A 23,151-nucleotide genomic window follows, 5' to 3' on the forward strand; every position below is an offset into this window, starting at 1 on the left:
ATCCGAAGTCAGTGCCGGAGAGGGGCCCACTGTCAGTGTCTCCAGAACTGGGGCCAGCAGTGACAAGGGAAGAACAAGCAGAGCATGCAGCAAGGGAGTCGAAGCACAGCTTGCCGCAAGAGGAGGCATAGGCTTTCTTCATCTTTCCAGAAGTGACTGGAAATTCCTGCCTCTCCTCTGCCCTGGTCCCAGGCTGTCTACCGTCACAATGGGCTAGTGTGAAGTTTGTGTGTGAGCTGAGGAGGTGTCCTTGAAGTGCAAATTGGAATGCTTGGATGGCCCACATTGCCAGCAGATAGTCCCTCTACTGAGTGGCTACACCTAGTCATGTGACCCAGGAAATATGCTGCAGGCACCAAATGGTTAAGACAAGAAAATGCCAACTATCAAAATTGTTGCATTAACAGAATTGTGACCTAAAATCCGACTTTACGATTAAATAGGATTTTAAATTACAATTCCTTAGACACCAAACATTACTTTTCTACTTGGTCACAAAGTTATTACTAATTAAATGTAATAAGGTATCCTAATGTTTTCCTAATGGGGAAGTATGCCTCACTCTAGTGAAACACGAATTTGGTCGTTTTTCAGCACCAGGACATGTAAAATTTAAAAGTAAATGTCCGACTTTTTAAATACAATACACTCTGGCCTATGGGCTGTCTAGGGCCTATCTTAGGGTTGGCATATATAATAAAAAGGGAGTTTTATGCATGGAAAGGTGTTTGATTTTGCAAACTCGAATTGGCAATTTAAAACTGCTTACAAGCTGCAGTGGCACACCTGAGGCATGTTTTAAGGGGCTACTTAAGTGGATGGCACAATAAGTGCGGCAGGCCCACTAGTAGCATGAAATTTCCCTGCCCTGGGTATACCACTTTACTAAGGACTTATAAGTAAATGAAATATGCCAATTAGGTGTGTGCCAATTGTACCATGATTTAGGGAGTGAACTCAAGCACCTTAGCACTGGTTAGAACTGGTAAAGTGCACAGAGTCCTAAAGCAAAAAAAAACATGAATTAAGCAAAAATAGGACAGGAGCAGGCAAAACAGTTTGGGGGACGGCCACCCTAAGGCTGACAGGTCTAACAATTGAGCTATTGACTTATTATGTAGCTCAACCTAATCTAATTTGCCTTACCTTGTAGTGGCTCCTAATTTAAGTGTAAGCTCCATTATTTAAACTAAAAATTGCATAAAGAAATGCCTTCTTTGTGTGCCTTCTGTGAGACTCAAATGCTGCCTCTCGTATTTTACATACATTTATCATAAAAAAAGAGTACTGGTGGCTGAATAGTTCTGAACACTCTCTTAACATTCATGCTCCATATTTAAATAGGCTTTATTAATGACTACTTCGGCCAGCTAAGGTTGGAGCACACTTCTCTTGCACTGAATTTCAGAGGTAGGTGTTGGGGAACTGAAGGAAATGCTACACCACCACCACTTTAGTTTGCATAACTAATTCCTTTCTCCTTGTCTTTCAGCTGATCTGGGTGGTGACCTTTGCCTGTACCATCCTCCTCAACATGGACATGGGCCTGGCTGTCTCCATACTGTTTGAGCTGCTGACCGTCATTTTCCGCACCCAGTTGTAAGTAGAGTGAACTCGGTAGGTAGCTTGGTAGGGCACTTTTGCAGGAGAAAGGTGGAAGGTTTCTTCCAGTGTCATCCACTGAGTGGCAGAGTGTGAGCCTTCTGCAGCAGAGGTAATCATAATTGCTTAATGTGTTTTTCCTAGCCATGCTGTCTGACTTCTTGTTTGGAGTGGGTGAGAAACGAGGAATGAATGCCATCAAAATTGCTTGTGGGCATGAAAACTACCACCCATAAAGTGCTTTGTTCTCAAATATTTACTAATGCCTCCAGAGCTTGTCATCAATGTTAGTCTATATTGCTGTTTTGTCATTTTAGCTCTGTCAATGTCTAGAAGTAGTGGGACAAACGTTCAGCTCTTCTAAAAGGCTCTGAGGAAAGCGTGACCCTTTCTGGAACCCACACTGTCTGTCCCAGATGTAACAGCGGTTACAGAGAGGATGCCCTCTGAAATTTAGTGACAAGCAACACCAGGAGGAATATGGCCAAGAGAATGAGGTCGTAATCCGCAGGGCTGCATTCGCTGCTGCCCTGGCAGATTAGGATCTCCATCACCGCCAGGATCCATGATTCTAGCAGAGCTGGCGGTGAGACTGCCAGGGTTGTTATGGGGCAGTCGGAACGCTGCATCCGCGGCAGTCCACACCGCCACCGCAAGTGTGGCAGTTGTAAGGCGTCACACTCGTAATGAGGCCTCTAATCTTGGTGCAAATAAAATGAGCAATTAAAGGCCCATCTCCCTTCTCCCATTCACAAGAAAGGTCTTAGAGAACACTGTTTGTGATCAGCTGCATGATTATTTGGAGGAAATAATCTTTCAGATCATCACCGACATGGCTATCGGCCAGGATGGACTATTGACCTGGTTTTTGATATTAGAAGATTGGCTGATAATGGACAGTGTCAGGACTTTTTAGTTTTCCTTGACCTCCCAAAGCATTAAACAATATAGATTATTCTATTTTGGTCTCAAGACTCATGGAAATTGCTTTCCGCAGCACCCATTTGAAGTGGCTAAAAACGTTTTCTAGACAATTAGAGGCAGTAGGTGGACCTCCAACCATTTCAGGTCAATCTCAAAACATTGAAGTATAGCATTCCACAGGATCTATTTTATTTCTCCTTCTTATAACATCTGTAAGGGCCCTTTGACAATTGCCCTCCACTTTTATACGTATGCTGATGATACAGTTTCTCTTGAGCCTTAATTAAGCTTGATTTTTCTCTAGAATGGACTGAGACTGTGTCCTGCCCCTTAGAATGCAGTGCACAATTTAGGTATTATAATTTAACCAAATCTTTCCCTCAAAGATCAGATTATCATATGTCATTAGAAACATGTTACTGGCAATCAAGATCTTTAAAAATTGTATTTACTTTCCTGAAGGATTTCCTTCATACCTCAGTAACAAATGCACTTATTCAGGCTCAGTTGTTGTAATGCCATATATCTTAACCTCACTAGCCTACCTAATTGATGAACTGCAGCTAACTCACAATGCTGCAGCAGGTCTGATTACCAAGGATTCAAGGAAAGTGCACATAATTTGAGTGCTGCGTAAAGTACATTGGCTTCCACTTAAGCAAAGGATACCCCTTTAAGCAGCAATATTTGTGCAAAAACTCTCTTTCTCTGAAGACTCTGAAATCTTTGTCATAAACTCTCAATTGGTTCCATCCCAAGAACTAGATCTGGTAAGGTGGGCAACAGAGTTATCCCAGTGGCAGCTGAGCTATGGAATATTGTTCCATCTCATTTGCATGCTGAGTCAATTTACTACACTTCTGGAAATTGTTAAAAACCTACCACTTCAACTGGTAGACAACAGTCAGTCATTGTGCTCTTGTCTGACACAAGCACCGTGAAGTTTCAGCGAATGCTGCATTTTACAAGATCTGCACCACAGATGATTATTTCCATGCCTCAGATGGCAGTCAGGAGCAGGGAAATCCATTTGCAATTGTTGTACATTGTGATAACTGGTGGCATGGTGTTGCTGATGTGGATGGGCTGCCAGGCCTAGGGTTTTCTCTTGCAGGGCCAACTGCGGCTCTGGTGTTAAAAACCATGCTGTTCCCCCACCTCTAAATGATGTGGGTGAACCACAGGATTGGTGGAGCGGGTGAAAAGAACATTTATGGAAGTTGACACACTCCACAAAACTGTAAACGACCCCAACAAAAAGGAAGTGAAGGCCGGCCAAGTCAGCAGTGCCTATGGTCTCCCATCTCCAGGTGAAGGACCACTCACCATATTGAGAGATCTCACCAGCCTTTTGTGCATCCATCAGTGCAGCAGATACACAGAAAGTCTGTTGACCAGGCACCATGTTTCTTTGCCCTGATGGGTAATTTGTTTTGTTTTTCACAAATAAATCCCAAAGCTGGATTGGTTTCAGAAAAACAACATACAAATGACACACGTTCTCCCTACATACATGTGGGGCTCATTTCCATAGTTTCTTTTTTAGGCAAACCAGACCACTGGCCAAAGGCTAAACGTGGCAGAGCCCAGCTGGGACCGAGGACACCTGGTGCTTTGGCCACTTCTAAATGAAGTGGGTAAACTCAGTTTGGCAGGCCACCTTCTTTGTCAAACTCTAACTGATGTCCACAGATTACCTAAAATACCGGTTGAAGAAAGTTGGCCCATATTTTACTTTGGATATTTCCAGGACAGACTGGTGCTACTGAAAAGCTTGGGCTGGATCGGTCACACGGAAGGAATTGCGGGCCTGATTTAGAGTTTGGCAGATGGGTCACTCCATCACAAATGGTACAGATACCCGTGCACAGTATTACAATCTCCATGGGCTATAAAGGGATCGTAACACAGCGGACGGGATATCCGTCACACCTGTGATGAAGTAATCACCTCCGCAAACTCAAAATCAGGCCCTAAGTCAATGAAAGCATACTAAACCCTGCAGACCCCCTTGAGAATATATGCCTGCAGGTGCCACCCTGCAACTTTAGTGCACGAGTCGTAGATTTAATGGTGTTCCTTTTCTTTTCCAGATCCCACTTCACGTTTCTGGGGCAGGTTTCTGATTTGGGTGTCTACAGAGACATTGATAAGTTTGAGAAGGTAAGCCATGTCTCCTAAAAGACCCCTAGAAGCATTATTCACATAAACACCATGCAACACAATATACAAACAGTACGATTAATTGGGGCTGATTTAAAGTTCAGAGAACGGATTCTACTCCATCAGGGCGATGAGGTGCTCGTACTCCGCATTTGGAGGTGTCCGTGGCTTCAGCAGACATCTGTTACATTGGCAGGGACCACCCTCACAGAGGTTCCTGCCAGTGCATTGAAAGTATGCCATGTGGTTCCGTCAACACAAAAGTGCCATATGGCACACTGTCAATATCTTTTTTTTCACACCAAAAAATCCAAAAGGAAATTTTCTTCCACAGCGAGGTCATTAAAATGTTTTCACTTTCACTTACTGCCACGTTTTGAATGGTGGTGTGTGAAAGTAAAACCTGGCCATTTGTCTTCTCACACTCAATAGGGCGTCAGGCTGTCGGAGATGTATGTCAGTAGCAGAGATGGGGTAGTCTCCTTTGCTAACATATGTATCTTCCGCCTGTCCGTAAATGAGGCAGGCAGAACTTCAGTTTGGCATAGAGGGGACTCCATCATCTTTGCAACACGGTACCCTCTCCACCAAACTCTAAATCATGTACTATATTGTCTATTCCAAGCTTTCTCTCACTATCTCCATTGTTAGCACCTCAGGTTGCTCTTATCCCTTCATGATGACTTTTCTTGGTTTATTTACAGACCAGACAGATCCCAGGGCTGATGATTTTCCACTCGTCATCCACAGTCTATTTTGCAAATGCAGAGATGTATTCAGAGGCACTGAAGGGAAAGGTGAGTGTTGCAGGTGACCATATTGTGGTGCGACAGAAGGAGGCAGCCTCAGTTTTACCCCATGGTTGACTGGGATGTGCAAAGTTCCTTCACATGTATTAAGGGTTTGCCTACTTTCCTTTTGGTGGATGGGACAGACCACACATGGGTGGTGAAGTGAGAACACACAGGATGAGACTCACTCCTTTTACACTCCTGACATATTTGACCCATCCTAACTTAGAAAGACTTGATATGCTGAGGTAGAAAGCTGTAGCGAGGCAGATAGGTTTGAAAGAAGTCTTCTGGTTTTTAGTATGGGGAGGATGTGCTTTGGATAATGAGGAAATGACTGTTAGGATTCTACAGATTTGCGTAAATGCGGGCAGATTAGCCAGGTCACCAAAGGGCAAAATTAGGGCAAATAGCTTTAGCTGGCAAGCAAGAGGTGGAGCATAAGGCCAAGAGGTTCTGGGAAGCAGATTGATGTCCAAAGATGGGGTAATTGTTATCTCTTCAGGGACAGCAGTTATGTTCGGGCATGTTGATGTTAGCCCAATGAAAGAGGAGATGTTTGCAGTTTGTCCACCCCTATATTAGACACATTATTTTATCAGGTGATTGGGACATAAGGCGAAATTTTTGCTATAAGTTCAGTCCTATCTATAATAAAAATAGCATTTCCCAACTCACATATTGTTTAGAGTATGACGGGCTAGTTGGCAATAGCTGAAGGCAGTGGAGTAACCACCATCAGTCTCCCAACCATTGCTGGCATGCCACTGAGTTGGCTGCTTTTTTTGCCTAAACTGTGTCTGCAAAATAGCATGAGCAACCTGGCAGTATGGAATGTACTGTTACCGTAAGGAGCTGCTTTGAATGAGGTACCCTTCTGCTGGAATGGCATTGTGGGAGAAAAATGTTGGGTTGGTATGCTACCACGAGTGATTGCCAGTGGTTTGGACTATATGCAAGCATTCCTATGACCACCTTTTGTGTGTTTGATTTTACACCCTAAACGGCAAAAAGTATGCCCAGATGCGGGTCCCTTGCTCACTGTGCCATAGGTACAACATCCATTTTAGGGATGATGTATGATGGATGAGAAGTAGGGATGATGGATGAGAGGCAGGGATTATGTATGAGAAGTAGGAATGATGTATGATGGATGAGAAGTAGGGATGATGGATGAGAAGTAGGGGTTATGTATGGTGGATGAAAAGTAGGTTTGATGGATGAGAAGCAGGGATGATGGATGAGAAGTAGGGATAATGGATGATGGAGGAGAAGTAGGGATGATGTATGATAGATGAGGAGTAGGGATGATGGATGAGCAGTAAGGATGATGTATGATGGATGAGAAGTAGGGATGATGGATGGGACGTAGGGATGATGGGCAAGAAGCCGGGATGAGGAGTGAGGAATGAGGATGTCCTAAAATGGATGCTGAACATAAGATCCAAGCCATAGCTCAATGACGAGGTCTAATAAGACAGAAACCGGTCTGAGTTGCATGTGCTTCCTTATGGCAGGCCTCCGTCTAAAATGGCAGAGTGTGCAAAATACAGTGAGTTGGAAAGCTACCCCAAGCAATTTCCTGTGGTTTAGACAACTGATAAGCATTCCATCCATCAGCTTTTATGGGTTTGGTTCACCATGGAATAAGAGTAAGGGAACCTGTCAGCATTTCCTTCAATTTCATTTCCCTCCAGAGTTGGGTTTGTTGTTGGAGATTGATACGGGGCAACCTTCCCCACAGTGTGTAGGGGGCATTGATTGTTTTTCATTTAAGGAAAAGCATGGCTACCTGGCATCAGAAGGCCTTGCCCAATGAGGGTAGGGGATTCTAATGCTATTATGTCAGGTGAAGAGGGTTTTATCCCCGGCAGAACCAGTGGCAGCTGTGCAGTCAAGAAACTGGCATTCCCAAATCTCCTAATGAGGTTGGGATGCTGAAGGTTGGCAAATGGGTAATCTGCCATTTTTTCCTAAATGTCCCTATGCCACCAACCTTTAAATAACCTCCTGTGACCTTATTTGTGTTACTTTGCCAGCCTAAAACAGCTGGGTTTCACTCTACCCTGACCAAGGGACTGATTACAAGGCTGGCGGTCTTGAGACCACCAGCCTTGTGGCGGTGGTCGGACCACCGCACTCCAGGCGGTCCAACCACCGCATTATGACCCTGGTGGTCCCGCCGTGCTCACCAGGAACATAGTTCCCGAAGGGCTGATGACGGTTGGAGTCGTGGTCAGCCACGCACGGTTTCCACTGGGCTGATCGGCAAAACCTTGAGCAAGGCCTATACTGAAGTTGTACTGCAGCCCCAGCTTCCTGCATGCCAATAACAGCATGCCCATGCTTGGAACGTCATTGTCTAGATTCACAATGGAATCTTAACATGCCTAAAATTGCCACTGAAACATTTCTGCCTCAAAAACAATAAACAGACTAAGCAAATGCTAGAATACACTACCTAGAGATAGAGGAAATGCCCAGAAAAAGTTGAAGAAAATATTATGATGAATGAGCCTTGCCATGGTTTGCCACACTAAGGCAATACTCGAAAACAACCTTGGGTCCACCATCAAGAGTGCACCTTTTTGCATTACAAACATCAAATAGGGCTCTATTACCAGGGGAGTGGGACACCAAGGTGTTACTTTGTTAAGGGTCCCAAAACTTCCTGCACCTACCCAGATCATAAAGCATAATCTTTCTCCACAACAAGAGCATCAAGAAGTAGTTTTTGAATGTAGGAAAGGAAAGAGTTGCTGGTGTAAGTAGTGAGGGACACATTTTCAGTATGGAAAGTGGCCTGCCGCCTGTCAGGGTGGCAAAGATCATTACCTCCACCACCCTGCCTATGCTACTATCCACTATATTTAAAGATCTCTGCCGGCCCTTCTGAGCAGCACCTCTAAATGCACTGAAATTGGGTGAGCAGCCACCGTGTTTCAGGTAGCCGACGACCAAACATTTTTGTTTCACAGCAATATTCTTGCACAGTGTAGGGGTAGTTTTTTTTGTTTGTGGCTGACCAGGGTATCCCTGGCAGACTCAAACTGAAAAAAGTACATCAGACCATCAGCTCTAAGTAGGGCAGATGTTCTACCGAGAAATTAGAATTGCAACAACTTTGCTGGGTTGTCGGTGTAGACTTCTACCAGCTGAGCCACCAGGAGCACAGCCATCAGAAACGTGACAGCCTGCCTGAATCTAAACAGAGCAGACAGAGGCCCTCATTTGGACCCCAGCGGTCTTTTTGGAAGACCACCGAGGTTCCGCCAGGCCGAAGACCGCCAGTGCAGGCGGTCTCCCACCAAGCGTATTATGACTGCTAGCAGCTCTCTGCCCTTTTTTGGACGGAGAGCCGCCAGCAGCCATACTGGCGGTCGGTGGTGAAGTGGAGGCTGCTCCGCCGCCACATCATCACAACACCAACCACCGAATCACAACCCAGGATCCAGCGTCACGGTGTTCTGGTGACGGGGTGCTGGCGGCGGAGCAGACCCCATGGATCCCGTTCCCTCCCGGAGGATCAGGTAAGGTAATCGTCCTTTAGGGGAGGGGGGTGAGCGGGTGTTGTGTGTTGTGTGCGTGCATGGGGGTGTGCATAAGAGTGTGTAGAGGGGTTGTGTGAGTGCGTGTATGCATGCGGTGGGTGTATTGTGTGTATGGGAAATGGGACGAATATCTGTGTGCATGTGTGCATGTATGTGTGTGCGTGTATGTGTGCATGTATGTGTATGAGTGGTGTGAGCGTGCGTGTACGGTGGTGTGTGTGTATCTAGTGAGGGGTGCGGGAGGGGGTCCTACCACCTTTGCAGGGTGGTAGGGGGGTCGTGGGTGTTGACCCCAATCAGTGCCAGGGAACATGTTCCCTGGCACTGATCGTGCCTACCGCCATGGATTTCGTGGCAGTACAAAACCCCACGAAATCCATGGTGGTATGCAGGGTCCTGATACCGCCGGCGGTCTAGTGACGGCCGCCGGGCTGGAGACCAAAGTCTCCAGCCCAGCGGTCGTTACCACCCTGGCGGTCGGAGTGTAGAAGTGGTGGTTTGGCATGGCGGTAACCGCCATGGCCGTAATTCAAATTTTTTTTCTGCTGGCCTGTTGGCGGTATTAACGCCACTTTTACTCCTACCGCCAGGGTTGTAATGAGGGCCAGTTTGGTGGACAAGGTAATCCACCTAATTTGTGGCAGAGTACCCTGTCTGCCAAACTCAAAATCAAGCCCTACGTTCTTACTAGTAATGTGGAGCCTAGCCATCTGTATGGCTCTTCCTTCACCCAAGATGATTTAGCGTAAACATCTTTACAGGTATCTGAACACACAGAGACACACTCTGACAACTCAGACCTGCTAATGGGCAATATAAAGAGAGCTTTGGAGCAGGGTATAAAGGTGGTGAAGGACAGGTACTGAGTGAGCAAGACACTGGTGCTTAACATTAGCCATTAGTGAACTGACAAAGAAATAAGGGCCTGAGTGAATGGGAGGTCATATGTGTAGCTTCTGCTTTGCAGAAACAATACAAGTGAACCAGCAGCCTGTTTAAGTGATGGATGCACCTGCCCTGACATCTAGACTTGTCACTACCAGCAAAGCACCTACACCCATTAGAAAAGGCAACAATAGGTGCTCCAGTAGCCAGATTTCATGATTGTTCCAGGTTTAAGAGGCATGAGGGATTTACATCCAAGATAATATCATGCCTTGCTATAATCAAGTGTTTCCCAAACCAGAGGAAATTAGCTTCCATTCGCTTCCATCTTGTCTCCCGTTGACTGTGACCAAATGTAAGGAAACCACATCATAACAAGTATCCCATCCTCTTAGTTGTTAACCAGAGAGACTTTGTGAATTAATTGATGCTTTGCTTTCATTTATCATGCTTTTTAGTTAAACCCATGGCCAGTGGCACAAGCTCCAGGTGTGACAATGGTAACTTTTCGCAGCTCCATAGGAAATTATAGAGGCCTGGAAGGCTTTCAGCTTTGATGACCTTACCATTCATTCTAGCATTAAAGAAGTGCTAGAAAACACATTTCTAAATCTAGCCCAGGTGTCTTCAAACAGTCGATCGCAAGGTACCAGTACCACACCTGGTATGGCTTGTACCAGGTGTGTGGAACAGGTCGTAAACAGGCCAGCACTCACCACGACCACTGAAGGACCCCGGCTTACCACGGTGGCACACCAGGTGGAACCTCTATGCCAGCGCCTGCAGTCGAACCCTCCTTCCATCTCCTGACCTAAGCTGCTTGTCTGGCCTCATAGAGGGGAGGTGACCTCCCCCCTGGAAGGAAGTACTAAGGCCAGTTCACCGCCGTGACACACAGGAAGACCCACCCGAGGCTAGAGAGCCAGGGCTGTCTGTGGTGGCATCCCTCGCCCATCCTCCTTCATATTGGGCAGCAAACAGGTCAGGATTGCACGCTGACGGAAGCAGGGAGGCTGACACATCCCCAAAAGAAGAACACAGCCCCAGCCTGGGCAATGAGGCAGAAGAGGACAAAACCAGGTCATGCACGGTGAACGTGCTACCACTGCCCAGACTCTTGCGGAGCCGTGTTTTGGCCCGCTTATCTGCCAGAAACACAGCTCCTCCAAAGTGACGTCCTGATGCTCAACCCAGTGATCAGGTTTGAAGATGCCCAACGGCAAACCTGCCGGTAAATCCACCAGTAAGCCCGCCCGGCAACTCCTCTTTTCCGAAGCCCTTCAACACCCACACTCAATACCCTCCATCAAGGGACCGCCACAGACGGAAGCACTTACCACCTCAGCCAGCCCAGCGCAGGACACCAATATGGACCATATACTTCAGGAAATCACTGCTGTGGGTCGCAGACTGGAAGGAATGGACTCTACCATCTGCACGCTGGCAGCTGAGACCAAATCCATCTGTTTGGACATCACAGGCTTTCAGGCCCGGGTAACGGTGCTGGAACAACACGTCACATCGATGGAGGACCACCTTAATACCACACCGGATCAGGACCAAGAGCTCCTTAACCTGCGCAGTAAGCTCATCGACCTAGAGGACGGGAGCTGCAGAAACAACGTACATTTCCTCGGTTTTCCGGAACAACTGGAAGGGTTGGATCTCCAAGTCTTCCTACGTACTACCCTCCCCACAATTACAGGCCTCACTTTTGATGATGATCAATTTCATCTACAAACGACAGGGACCTCTATGGGTTTTTCAGGTGCTCCATCATATGAAAATATCTTCACAACTAAATTCGAGGAGGAATTAATTCTCTCTGATGCCACCTGGAGTCATAATTGGGTGATGTACGCTTTGTGCACGGGTGAAATTTTTCTGATGTGGCGTTGCACCAGAGCTAGTCTTGAGTACCTGATTGTTCAGCTGAACACTAGGAATCCTAGGCTCCAATTTACATATAACTTCAGCGACAGGAGTATCTCATTTTTGGATCTGTGGTTAAACCTTGATGAGTGTGGGCTCAGCGCCAGCATTTACAGAAAACCAACGGATCACAAGAATGGTTTTATTCCACTCAGACCTTTTTTTTTTGGACACACCTACACATGTGCACTTAAGTTGATGCATGGGGCACAGGTTATCACTGTTTTGGTACCGTGTGTCAGTTTCAGTAAGCTTAATTCTTTTCTGCATATTAACAGCACAGAAGGTACCATTGTGGTGCAGTAGTTTGTGTGCAGTTGTTAAATTGGCACATGGAGTCAGTCGACAATATTTATGTTCTCTATAACCAGTTGGGGTTATGGTGGTTGAGTGGTTTTAAATTTAGAGCCAAGGCATAGTCTGAGATGGTGGCTGGTGAGACTGGGACCGTAGGGAGGCACACATGCCTGCTCAAGGTAAGCTTACTAACATAAAGCTTGGTGCACATTTCATTGCTGCTTTAAAGGCAGTCCGGTTCGGCAGATCGCATGCTTTATTTTTAGGTCGAGCCTAGACAGCGCGCATGCGCTGTCTGCAAGACCTGTTGGAATGAGTAAAGGACTGCCACTGCTTGCTGCTTACCATAGGTTGAAGACAGTGTTGCACTTGTTTTGCTGCCTCCTAACTGGTTTGGCAGACAATACGTCACTTCCTGTTCTTGGTTGAGGCGCTTCGGCCAAGTACAGTTTAATTACACCTGGATTGTTTTTCTTTTGTTTGAACTGACTATTTTTTGTTTCCCCTTCCTCTCGTGTTTGTCAGTAAGTACTCCTGTTCACGCGTGCGGTTCGTTTTCCGTGTTTGCCCTTCACCTGGTCCTTACTTTACATAATCAGTAAATACATATAGTTGTGTCCTGTGTGTGTGTTGTGTACATGTTTTGTGGCTTTATATAACATGAAATCAACCCAGGTATTAAATCCTCAACAGCGGCTCTCCCTGCACAGCGGGAGAGCAGATACTACAATATTCACTGCACTCGGGGACACTCACCCCATAATGCTTTGCAGGCATTCCTTTAACAACACATTTTTGCCCATAACCGGGTCACACTAGGTTAGAGGGGGCCCAAAAAACATAACCTCTTCCACCATTTAATGTATATTTAAAGTCTCTTATAGTTGGAAATTTTGTTTTTACAGCTGAGAGAAGTTTGTGTTATAAGGGCATGTTTGTAATAATATTCTGACATCCCTGCTAGGCCTGGAAATGTGTAATGCACTATGTTCTCCAGGGGCTGAAGGATGATAATTTCCCCAAGGCGCAACTAACTCAGTCGGCTCCACAGGGCCATCTAGCCACGACCAGTGGTACTGCACCTTCATCTGTTGACTCTACAGGGACATCTAGCCACGACCAGTGGTACTGCTCTACAGGGACATCTAGCCACGACCAATGGTACTGCACCCTTGTGCCACTAACTCCACAGTTAAATGATATTTAAAAGACCTGCTAGTCCTGAAAATGTGTAATGCAGTATGCCCTTAAGGGGATGATTATATGGCTACACTGCAATGTTCTTTGTCTTTCTTTTTTCATGTGATTATGCCCTCCAGTGGCTGACTATATGGTTACATGACCATGTTTCTTCCAAATGCTATTTTTACTGTAGTGCTCTGTAGGGGCTTTTCAGACCATTACAGTCTAATGTCAAGTGTTTGAAGTAATGAACACACATAGTTTATTTCTGATAAAGGTTTAATGTGCTGCATGGCTAAATATTTATAAGGTCCCAAAGGTGAGTCTGTCATTATCATTTACAAAGCCAACAGCTCTAACTCTCACTAATATGAGACCTATTGCATTGCAAATGCTTGTTTGTTTTGGTATTCTGTTGTTTAGCATTTTCTGCACTGCAAATTTGTTTACACGGCGACAGCTTGCATCTAGATTGGTGGTCTATCAGGTATATTTCAATGCTTATAATTTCAGATAAATGCCTTATTTGAGTTAAAGTTTATATTCACTGGGCTTTGTTGTTTCTTTTATAATGCTCAGTCATTTGCCAGTTTGGCTGTTAAACGCTTGGAAGGCTGCTGATTCTCTCGTTAGAGTTCATGTCTGCCGCTTTGTGTATGCAGGTATGGGTTTATGGCGGTATCGGTTTAGGCATATCACGCATGGGTTCTAAGCATGTTGCCTTGGTTTTTGTCTTGTGTAGCATGTTGATCTGAGCACCTATAAACTTCCTTTTAATCACATTATAGTGTGTGGGTTCTCATGTACAGGGCATGCACAGTTCTTTTGGGTGTTGAGGATTTGGGGTTATTAAATGGTAGTTACCCTGTGGTTTTGCACAAACATGATAGTGATTCTTTGTGCATGTTTTGTGTTATGAGTGGGTCGGGTAAGGTCTTTCTGTTGGATAGATTACCTTGTGGTTAACATTTTTCTTGTCCTCTGTTTCTCTTCTTTTTTTTCTTCCTCTGTCCTTTGCCGTGTTTATATGTTGTGTAGCATTACCCTTAAAGAAGAGACACTTTGTCCTGAAATGCATCGGGTTACATCTATATCATGAATGCTGCTCTTCTGAAGAAATCTCCACTGTCGGACATTCAAGCATATTGCATTTTGTATTGCTATGATGTAACAACATTTGCACATTCCAGTGTATTTGTAAAAATGAATAAGCATTGTGTTGACACAAATATATATTTTTGATTTTAGGATTACATGGTGATGTTTCATTTATAAATGTTGTTAAAATTGAGTATTTTTCATTTCTGCAGTGCACACTGGGTCGTAACCACGTCTGTGGCATTGAATTTACTTCTCATACATGTAACGGTGCCACGTATGGCAAAAGGTAAACCCGGTGCCACAAGTACATACAACACAGGCCCTTGGTCACCCATACAGATATATCTCATTCATACTCACACATGTTCATACATCCCTAAAGACCATGTTCTCACTGACAAACATGGCAGCTGTGTCATAGTGCCCTAAACGAAGTATTTTGTTCAAACCATAGTATCTGGCTCTAAGGAAATTAGCCTTATTGTCAATGAAGCCGGGTGTGGAGGTTTCTGGTAACAATGCACACGTTGTTTAGCCTTCAGTAGCTCATGATGGTTTTCACTGATCATGAGAACTCTCACTACAGAAAAGGTTTGGGACCCCTGATCTACCCTATCCCCTTTGTGCTTGATGCTCAGGGCAAATGGCCCACCTGACTAACAATCCAGGGGTCCCTTGCATTGGTGCACAAGTGTAGAACATATGCCAAGATGGACAACTTTGTCCAATGAGTCAAACGTCAATGGGGGGCCTGACAAGTCAGGAATGCCATCCTCCTGATATGAGTTAGAAATGGATAGTCTTTGATTGAAATTATTGTCTTAATTTGCTAATAATGTTGGCACTGGTTGAGGTCTTAATTCTGTGATGGTTTGGATTCTAGGAACCAGTTTTCTCCACCAGCATCCAAGGTCTAAAGCTTGGTTTTTCTTTTGATGAGGATTCGACTGTGAGGGAAAAGGTGAACATAGTGGTTCTTCCTGCTTTTACCAAATGAGGTGGTTAAAAAAGGTCTTTCTTTATCTTCCACACCCGCTTGAGTCACCAGTTAAGATAAACATCTTGTATAGGATGGACTACTGCTAATGTCTTTTATCTTGCCTTGCCAGATGGAATGATTTGACTGAGAGGGAATTCACAGGCAAGCATAGGGGAAGGGTAGCTAGGTTATGTATTATGTAGGGATTTCCAAACGGACAAGATAGGACTAACTCTCAGGTATGCTCTGGTTAAAGGCTCCCTGGATGGAGCAGATCCATGCTATAAAACCAGGCAACTTACAAAGGAAGGGGACCAAAATATGGCGAGTCGCAAACCAAGGAAGCTGTGACTTAATGCCCAGCTCTTATGAATCATATTTGGCCCTTAATTTTCCCAATTAGCAGTGCTAGGCAGATTTCAATATTTCTTTGCTAGGGTAAATTTGAGAACAGAAGCCCTCGGGAAAACACTGATCGCACACAGCACTCTAGAGTCAACTGAGGAGCATCTTGAGGTGCAATATTCTTGATAGCCCCCTTATTAGAACTGCCCCCCAAACCTTGCTCTCTCTTCCTCCTACTTGCCTCTCTTCTTGCTTGCTTTTGCTTGCCTACGTGCCCAAGAAGACAGTTCAGTCTTATTGTACATGGAGTGACACAGCTTTGGCCCCCTTTCTTCTTCTATTGTTAGAGAAAATGAACCCTTGATGCACAGCCCCTCTCTTTAGGGTTGTTTTTCTCTGTTCATTAAGGCATTTATCAGCAACATTTTCACCAGTCACTTTTAGGTCAGTCCCATTTTGTTTATCAAAGGAAATTTATCAAAGCACAATAATGCCTTCTAGTTCTACTTTGGAGATGGGCTTATTGTTTACGATTGAAAAGGGGGCAAGAACTAATGCTGCTATTTTGCAAACGTTTCTGAGTTGCTCAGTTGAGACTGCTCCTTAGGATTTTGTTTTTTGATCCAAAGGGCCTCCATGCCTATACGGTGAAGGACAAACCAAACACCATGCAGTGGGTCTATGTACAAAGCTGCATAACAAACTCATTCACAACAAAATGAACCTGCCCAATGTGTGATAAGGGAACTACACCTTTTGTTAGATATTTTAAACATTCACAGTGTGCGTACAGGCACCCCCCATTTACAAATTAGACCACACATTTTCTTCTTAAGTGGGACGACTTTTTGCCATAATAGCATTTATTGTATACTTTGTTTCATTTTGACTCTTTCTTCTGTTGAATTGCTTGTTCTCTTTAATTATGGCGATACAACGGGCAGTGTCCCTGAGGCATTTACTCTGTTTCCTGGTTGTCTGCTACTGTGTGAGACCATGTGCTGCTTCATCACAGCCTAGGATGCTGAGATTCCATGACATGAAAACTACTTTCAAATCAAGCATGGGAATGTAACCTGTCTTACTCTTTTCCAGATTGGCCTAGATGTGGACAAGCTGATTGAGAAGAAAAGGAAAGCAATTAAAAAACAGAAGGAGATGTGGGAGAAAGAAGAGAAGAAAGCTAGAAAAATGCAGGCAGCTATGATAGAAGAGGAGAGGGCAAAGGCAAGCTGTCATTCCTTTACTTTTGGTTTCTTCGAAATCACTTTAAGGCACATAGGGCCTGATTATGATTTTGGCGGATGGAAAAGCCCGTCTGCTCAAATCCCGACGGGTAGGTTGCCGCCAGTGTAGCAGCCTCCCCACCGGGCCCATTACGAGTTTCCCAGTGGGTCAGCAGGCGGAACCTCAGTTTCCGCCCTATGGCCCTTGCAGAAAATGGCCTACAGCATTGTCTTCGGCTTGTAATAGTGCTGGCGGCAATGCTGTAGTGCGTAGGGTGCACCGGCATCCGTCGCAATGTTCACTGTCTGCAAAGCAGACCGCCGTGGTCATAATGTGGCGCTCGGACTGCCGCATTGGTGGCGGTCTGACTGCCACCGCAAGTCTGGCGGTCAGTAGACTGCCACACTCGTAATGATGCCCATAGTATTGTCCCTGTGAATCTATCTTCGCAAGAGGTTGACAGAGAATCCAGTTTAAGGGAAATGAATTATGAATGTTGGAATGTTATGAATGTCGGAAGCACAAACTTCACCTCGTGTAGTAGGAGGTGCAGTGTGCAGATGTGTGGATGCCTGTGAGTACAACCGTATGGACTAAGATGTGTAGGTCTTCAGTGGTACCAACCATGGGGGATGAAAGAGTTTAAAGGTCTAGGTTTACAGGTGAAAAGGATCATTTGTCAGGTGCTTCAGGTACAGAAAAATGTGGATTCAGCCAGGGTACATCATAAACAGCATAACTGCATTGTGATTGGGCGCTTAGTAACTGGCTGCTGTGTATGTTGCCTAGTTGTAATAAGTAATAATACGTTTATTGGGACAGTTGATCATTAAAACATTCTAGAAACAATTAATACAGACTGCTTAAAACAATGTAAAACAAGCAATGTCATAAACTCAGCTTAATTGAAAATAGACAATTTGCAATTCCCACTCCCATAAGAAAATATCTTTATTTGGACAAAAGTGCAATTGCATCAAGTTTGGATTGTATCAGATATTTCAGAAATATAGACTTTAAAAACTCGATGCGGTAAGACTTGTAGAAAGGATAATCCATAAAAACATGACATAATGAAAAATTCACATTTAAAAAACATAAACAAAAACATTTTTATGCCACACACCCATATGCCTTTCAGGTTTGGAGAAATTTGGATTGTCCCCAGTCTCATTTTCAAAATTTCTCTACGCAGCATGGGGTCAGGCAACTGGATAAACTATGGGATAAAGTCCTCATAAAGAGCTAAGGTACTCAATATGAACCTTATCAAAGTTTTTTCCAATAGATAAGCCATATCCAGCTCATGAACATCAAATCACCAAAATGCCATGGGTAGTGGAAGTGACATCACACGTCCTTTGACCTTCAGTTACACTTGCACACACACACACATTCACACTTAAACATGCTCTCTCTCTCTCACGTAAACACACATTCACCCCTAAGTACGTACACAACATTCAGTTAAAAGCATTTTTTCTTACCTCAACTGCCAGGGAAGGGCATATTCCAGCTAATTCAACTCCATTTTAATTACACTAATATTGAATATTATACTATTATTCACTATTAGTCTAATAAAAAATTGACAGAAAACAAAGAGATGAGCTGCCCTCTGTGTTCCTGACACTGAATTTGCGACATTTGAGAAGAGCCAGGGGTCACAAGGGGCAAGCCAAGGGTCGCAACTGCGACCTCTGGCGACTCCTAAATGACGTCCATGATCCAGTCCGGTGGTTGCCGGTGGGGGCTCCAGCACTTTGAGGGCCGGTACTTAGTTTTCTGCGTTAGGCATTTACTGCGAGCAAAAGACACTGATGGGAAAGACAGAGGAAGAGTAAGTCAGAAAATTGTTACAAAAGGAGAAAGCAGAAAGCTGCAGGAGTGAGTTGAAGGGGCAGGGAGTGGCTGTAAATGTATTAAAGAGGCAGGATTATTTTAGGATTACGCAGCCGCGGTATTCTGTGCTCGCACCTTTATTTGCAGCAGCCACAAGTTTAAAAGGAGAGCTTTAGGCACCAGTACGTTTTTATTTACAAATTAAACACTGCTCCGCCAGCACTTGTTTGTTGGGAAAAGGTCCCAATGTTCTTCTTGAACCCATCAAAGTGTGCATAGCTTTAATTTCATTGATTCTATCCAGCCCAGCCCTGGCCCACGTTCTTTGGCTAACAAGAATTTCACCCCAGCACAATTTCAAAATTTTGGTTGGTTCTTCATCATGGAATAATTTGTTCAGCAACCTGGGGTTGCGGAAGATGGCCATGAGATACCATGACGTGAGGTTTAATTCCCACCTTATACTTTGCACCATGGTTCCTATAGGGAGGATAAGTAAACATTTGAGAGCTGTGATCTCCGCTGGGTCCTAAATAAGTGTACGAACTAGACAAGAAACCTTTGGCCTATACAAGGCAAGAAGAGGGAGTTTGCCTTTCGATGCTTTCCTAATGGGAGGAAGTGAGAGCCCCCCTATACATCTCCTACATCTCACTGAATTTTACCAAACACCCCGGTTGTAGCAGAACACTGACCTTTACATTTTTCATGTGGGCATCCCATTTGAGGTTCCTAGTGTATGTCAGTCCTAGATATCTAAATGTGTTTGTCACCTGCACCAAGATAGAATCCAGCGTCCATTTGAAGTTGGTTACACTTTTCCTATAAATTATGATATTTTTAGGGTATGCTTCAAGAGTTTCTAATCTCCTTTGTAGGCCTAGTGGCGTATAGTCTAGGAGAATCAATTCATCTGCATATAAAAGACGTGGGATACTGGTGGACCCCGCCTTTGGCGAAAATAACGTAGATGATTTTAAAACTGTGGGTTGATCTGCCACAAACAAGCTAAAAAGGGTCAGGCCAGGACACAGCCCTGGCACAGACCATCTTGAATTTTAATTTTTATTTATTATTTATTTATTTTTATTTTTTGATAATAGCCTAGACTCTTCCAATTCTACCTGTGCCAAATTTTCATTATGTTGAGTCTCCATCATAAACAAAATATAAGGGCATATTTCAGGCACTCAATTTATCCCAGAGTTGCCCCTATCCACTATGTCGAATGTCATGCAGAAATCAATAAAACAACAGCACAGCCTCTGGCTTACTGCCAGAGATTTTTTATTGGTAGCCCAATAGGCAAAATAATGATCCATAGTAGATTCGACCTCTTGAATTCCTCCCTGCTCAATTGGGGTAAGATTATTGTCTCACACCCATTCTTCCAGATGGTTCAGTAAGACTTTTGAAGTAATGGGAGAAACCCCTGTTTTAATTATCCACTCAAACAGATGTGCCTAAATCCTGGCCCATCAATCACTATTTGTCTAAATCATTACTGCAGGTATATTCTCCAGCCCAGCTGCCCTACTTAACTTAAGGCATGCGATTATCAATTTAATCTCCCTAAGAGAGAACCAATTAGGTTTGGGACACGTAATAGGAGCGGACTTTATCCTACATGGCGTGGGATACAACACGTCCAGGTGTGCATGTGGGAACCGCCGAATGACAGTTACTGGAAGTGTTAACTTTTTGCCAAAATAACCTTTGAAGACTTGACTGAATTACCTCTGTCATGTTCCCTTAATGGAGTAATGAGGATGTTGCAGTTGGCGTATGTCAGTCATAGAGAAGCAAGTGTTGAAAGAGTTAAGGCTGTGCCGATCAAGCTGAAGTCTGATGGAAGGAATTGGAATTTTGAGCGCTGTTTATATGACAGAAAGTAATTTATTTTTTGGATGCTGTTAATTTCCAAAGGGGTCATTTGCTGCAGCTCTTGAGGACTGGGGAGAGATTAGCAAGGAAGAGGTATGTAATGAAGAGGAAGAGGGATGTGCATTGTTATATTTTTTAGTTTTGTTGTTTCAACTCAGGTTGAAAGTTGTATTAGGCAACATGTACAACGTGGTTCTGGAGAAACAAGTAGGTTCAGTCACTTGATTTCCCAGTTGCCCCAACCAAATTGTATAGGGCCCAGTTCACAAAAGTAAACTTTGATCAAAAGTCTAAGTTTACACCAAAAGTCTAAACTTAGACCGAAAGTCTAACTTTACTACCAGTAAAGTTAGACATTTGGTCTAAGTTTAGAATTTTGGTCTAAATTTAGACTTTTACTCTAAACTTAGACCAAAAGTCTAAACATAGATCGAAAAAGTAACTTTACTGCGAGTAAAGTTAGACTTTATTTCTAAACTTGGACTTTTGGTCTAAACTTAGGCGGTCATTCTGACCCTGGCGGTCAAAGACCGCCAGGGCGGAGGACCGCGGGAGCACCGCCGACAGGCCGGCGGTGCTCCAATGGGGATTCCGACCGCGGCGGTAAAGCCGCGGTCGGACCGGCAACACTGGCGGTCTCCCGCCAGTGTACCGCCGCCCCATTGAATCCTCCAAGGCGGCGCAGCTTGCTGCGCCGCCGAGGGGATTCCGACCCCCCCTACCGCCATCCAGATCCCGGCGGTCCGACCGCCGGGAACCGGATGGCGGTAGGGGGGGTCGCGGGGCCCCTGGGGGCCCCTGCAGTGCCCATGCCACTGGCATGGGCATTGCAGGGGCCCCCGTAAGAGGGCCCCTACAAGTATTTCACTGTCTGCTTGGCAGACAGTGAAATACGCGACGGGTGCCACTGCACCCGTCGCACAGCTTCCACTCCGCCGGCTCGATTCCGAGCCGGCTTCATCGTGGAAGCATCTTTCCCGCTGGGCTGGCGGGCGGCCTGAAGGCGGCCGCCCGCCAGCCCAGCGGGAAAGTCAGAATTACCGCGGCGGTCTTTTGACCGCGCAGCGGTATTCTGGCGGCCCCCGACAGGCCGGCGGCGACCGCCGCCGGTCAAAGTCGGAATGAGGGCCATAGACTCTTGGTCTAAGTTTACCTTCGTGAATCAGTCCCATAATAGTTCTAGTGGCGATGTGTTCCCTCCATCACAGGATGATTATATGAGGTACTGATAAATAATGGTGGTGTGACGTTAAAATTAAAACCAGTAATGATCTTGATAGATGTTAGTTGTAGCTACTTGAGGTTAGTGTTGGGATCATCTCAATGATCTTAATGAAAACAGGGAAGCCATTCAGATGGATCTTTCTCATTAGTTTGGAGATCAGTTGTAGGAATGCCTTTCTGACAATGACTTTGTTGAGGGAGAGGAGGGTGAAGAGAGGCTTGAAGTTGGGCATGCTTCACTTTGTTCATCTTGGTCAGAAGGCAAGAATAAATACGGAGATGTTGAATAGTAATCTGGACGTCTTCTCCACTGTGATCTTAGTGAGTAGGGAATGAAAGTTAGGTGTGAGATGCCTGAACGTCTCCTTCATATTGACTGATTATGGTGAGGAGGGGGAGGTTAGATAGGGGTTGGTCACTGGGATGTCCTCTTCACAATGCCCTTGGTTGGCAGAGGAGATTAGATATGCAATATTCATTTTGGTGCCTTGATCATAATTACTGATCTTGGTGACAAACGCGGAAGTTGGAGGGGGCATTAGTTGCAGTAATATTTTTGTCTTGTGATTTTTCCAAGAAATGGGATGGGACACACAGGTCCAAAGATTACAGTTATGCAGCATTTATGTTAATGTCTATAGCAATATAGAGGGTGTATCTTTTTATATTTTCACATTCCCGAAGCATGATCATTGGAAAAGCTGCCTGAGAAAACTGCAATTTCTTTAGCTGAACAACCTGTCTTTATTGGAGGGACCACGGGAGATGTAATTCCTTTGACTGTGAGCAACTCTATCCATTTTTATTAAGAAGATGGCCTTTGAGCTGAACAGCATCTAGCATTCATCTACTTGAGTTTTATTTAAACTACCTTCAAGAGATAATAACTAAATAAGGGCCAAATGTACAGTTCTCATTTGCAGACCAAGAATGTACAATTCTCACTCTGACTAGTTTACAATTGCGAACAGAATTTACTGTGTGACCTAAGTTGTATTAGATCGCATCAGAAATTGCAATCTGCAGTCGGTGCAAAATGACCAGCCTAATAATGACTAGTTAGGGAGATCGTAATATGTGACCCATTGCAATTGGATGAAAATGCATGGATCGGGACCAGCAAAGCACAGCAGGACCTCTGTTCTTGCACTTGCTTTCTAAACCAGGAAGAATTTTTTTTATATAAAAAGGAGCCCATGCCTATCCAGTGCTGCATTTGGAA

At 44.7% G+C, this 23,151-nt stretch overlaps 1 protein-coding gene across 1 annotated transcript in view; it reads left to right on the forward strand.

Moving 5' to 3' along the window:
• Nucleotides 1–23,151, forward strand: part of LOC138258905 (solute carrier family 26 member 6-like) — a 269,592-nt gene that overhangs the window by 202,963 nt on the left and 43,478 nt on the right. Inside the window, exons 13-16 of the mRNA XM_069206227.1 lie at nucleotides 1,493–1,599; nucleotides 4,620–4,689; nucleotides 5,394–5,486; nucleotides 16,848–16,979. Coding sequence (XP_069062328.1) covers nucleotides 1,493–1,599; nucleotides 4,620–4,689; nucleotides 5,394–5,486; nucleotides 16,848–16,979 — 402 coding nt within the window. The remainder of the gene's footprint in view (nucleotides 1–1,492; nucleotides 1,600–4,619; nucleotides 4,690–5,393; nucleotides 5,487–16,847; nucleotides 16,980–23,151) is intronic.

Source organism: Pleurodeles waltl, chromosome 9 (assembly GCF_031143425.1).
Source record: "Pleurodeles waltl isolate 20211129_DDA chromosome 9, aPleWal1.hap1.20221129, whole genome shotgun sequence".
Taxonomy (NCBI): domain Eukaryota; kingdom Metazoa; phylum Chordata; class Amphibia; order Caudata; family Salamandridae; genus Pleurodeles; species Pleurodeles waltl.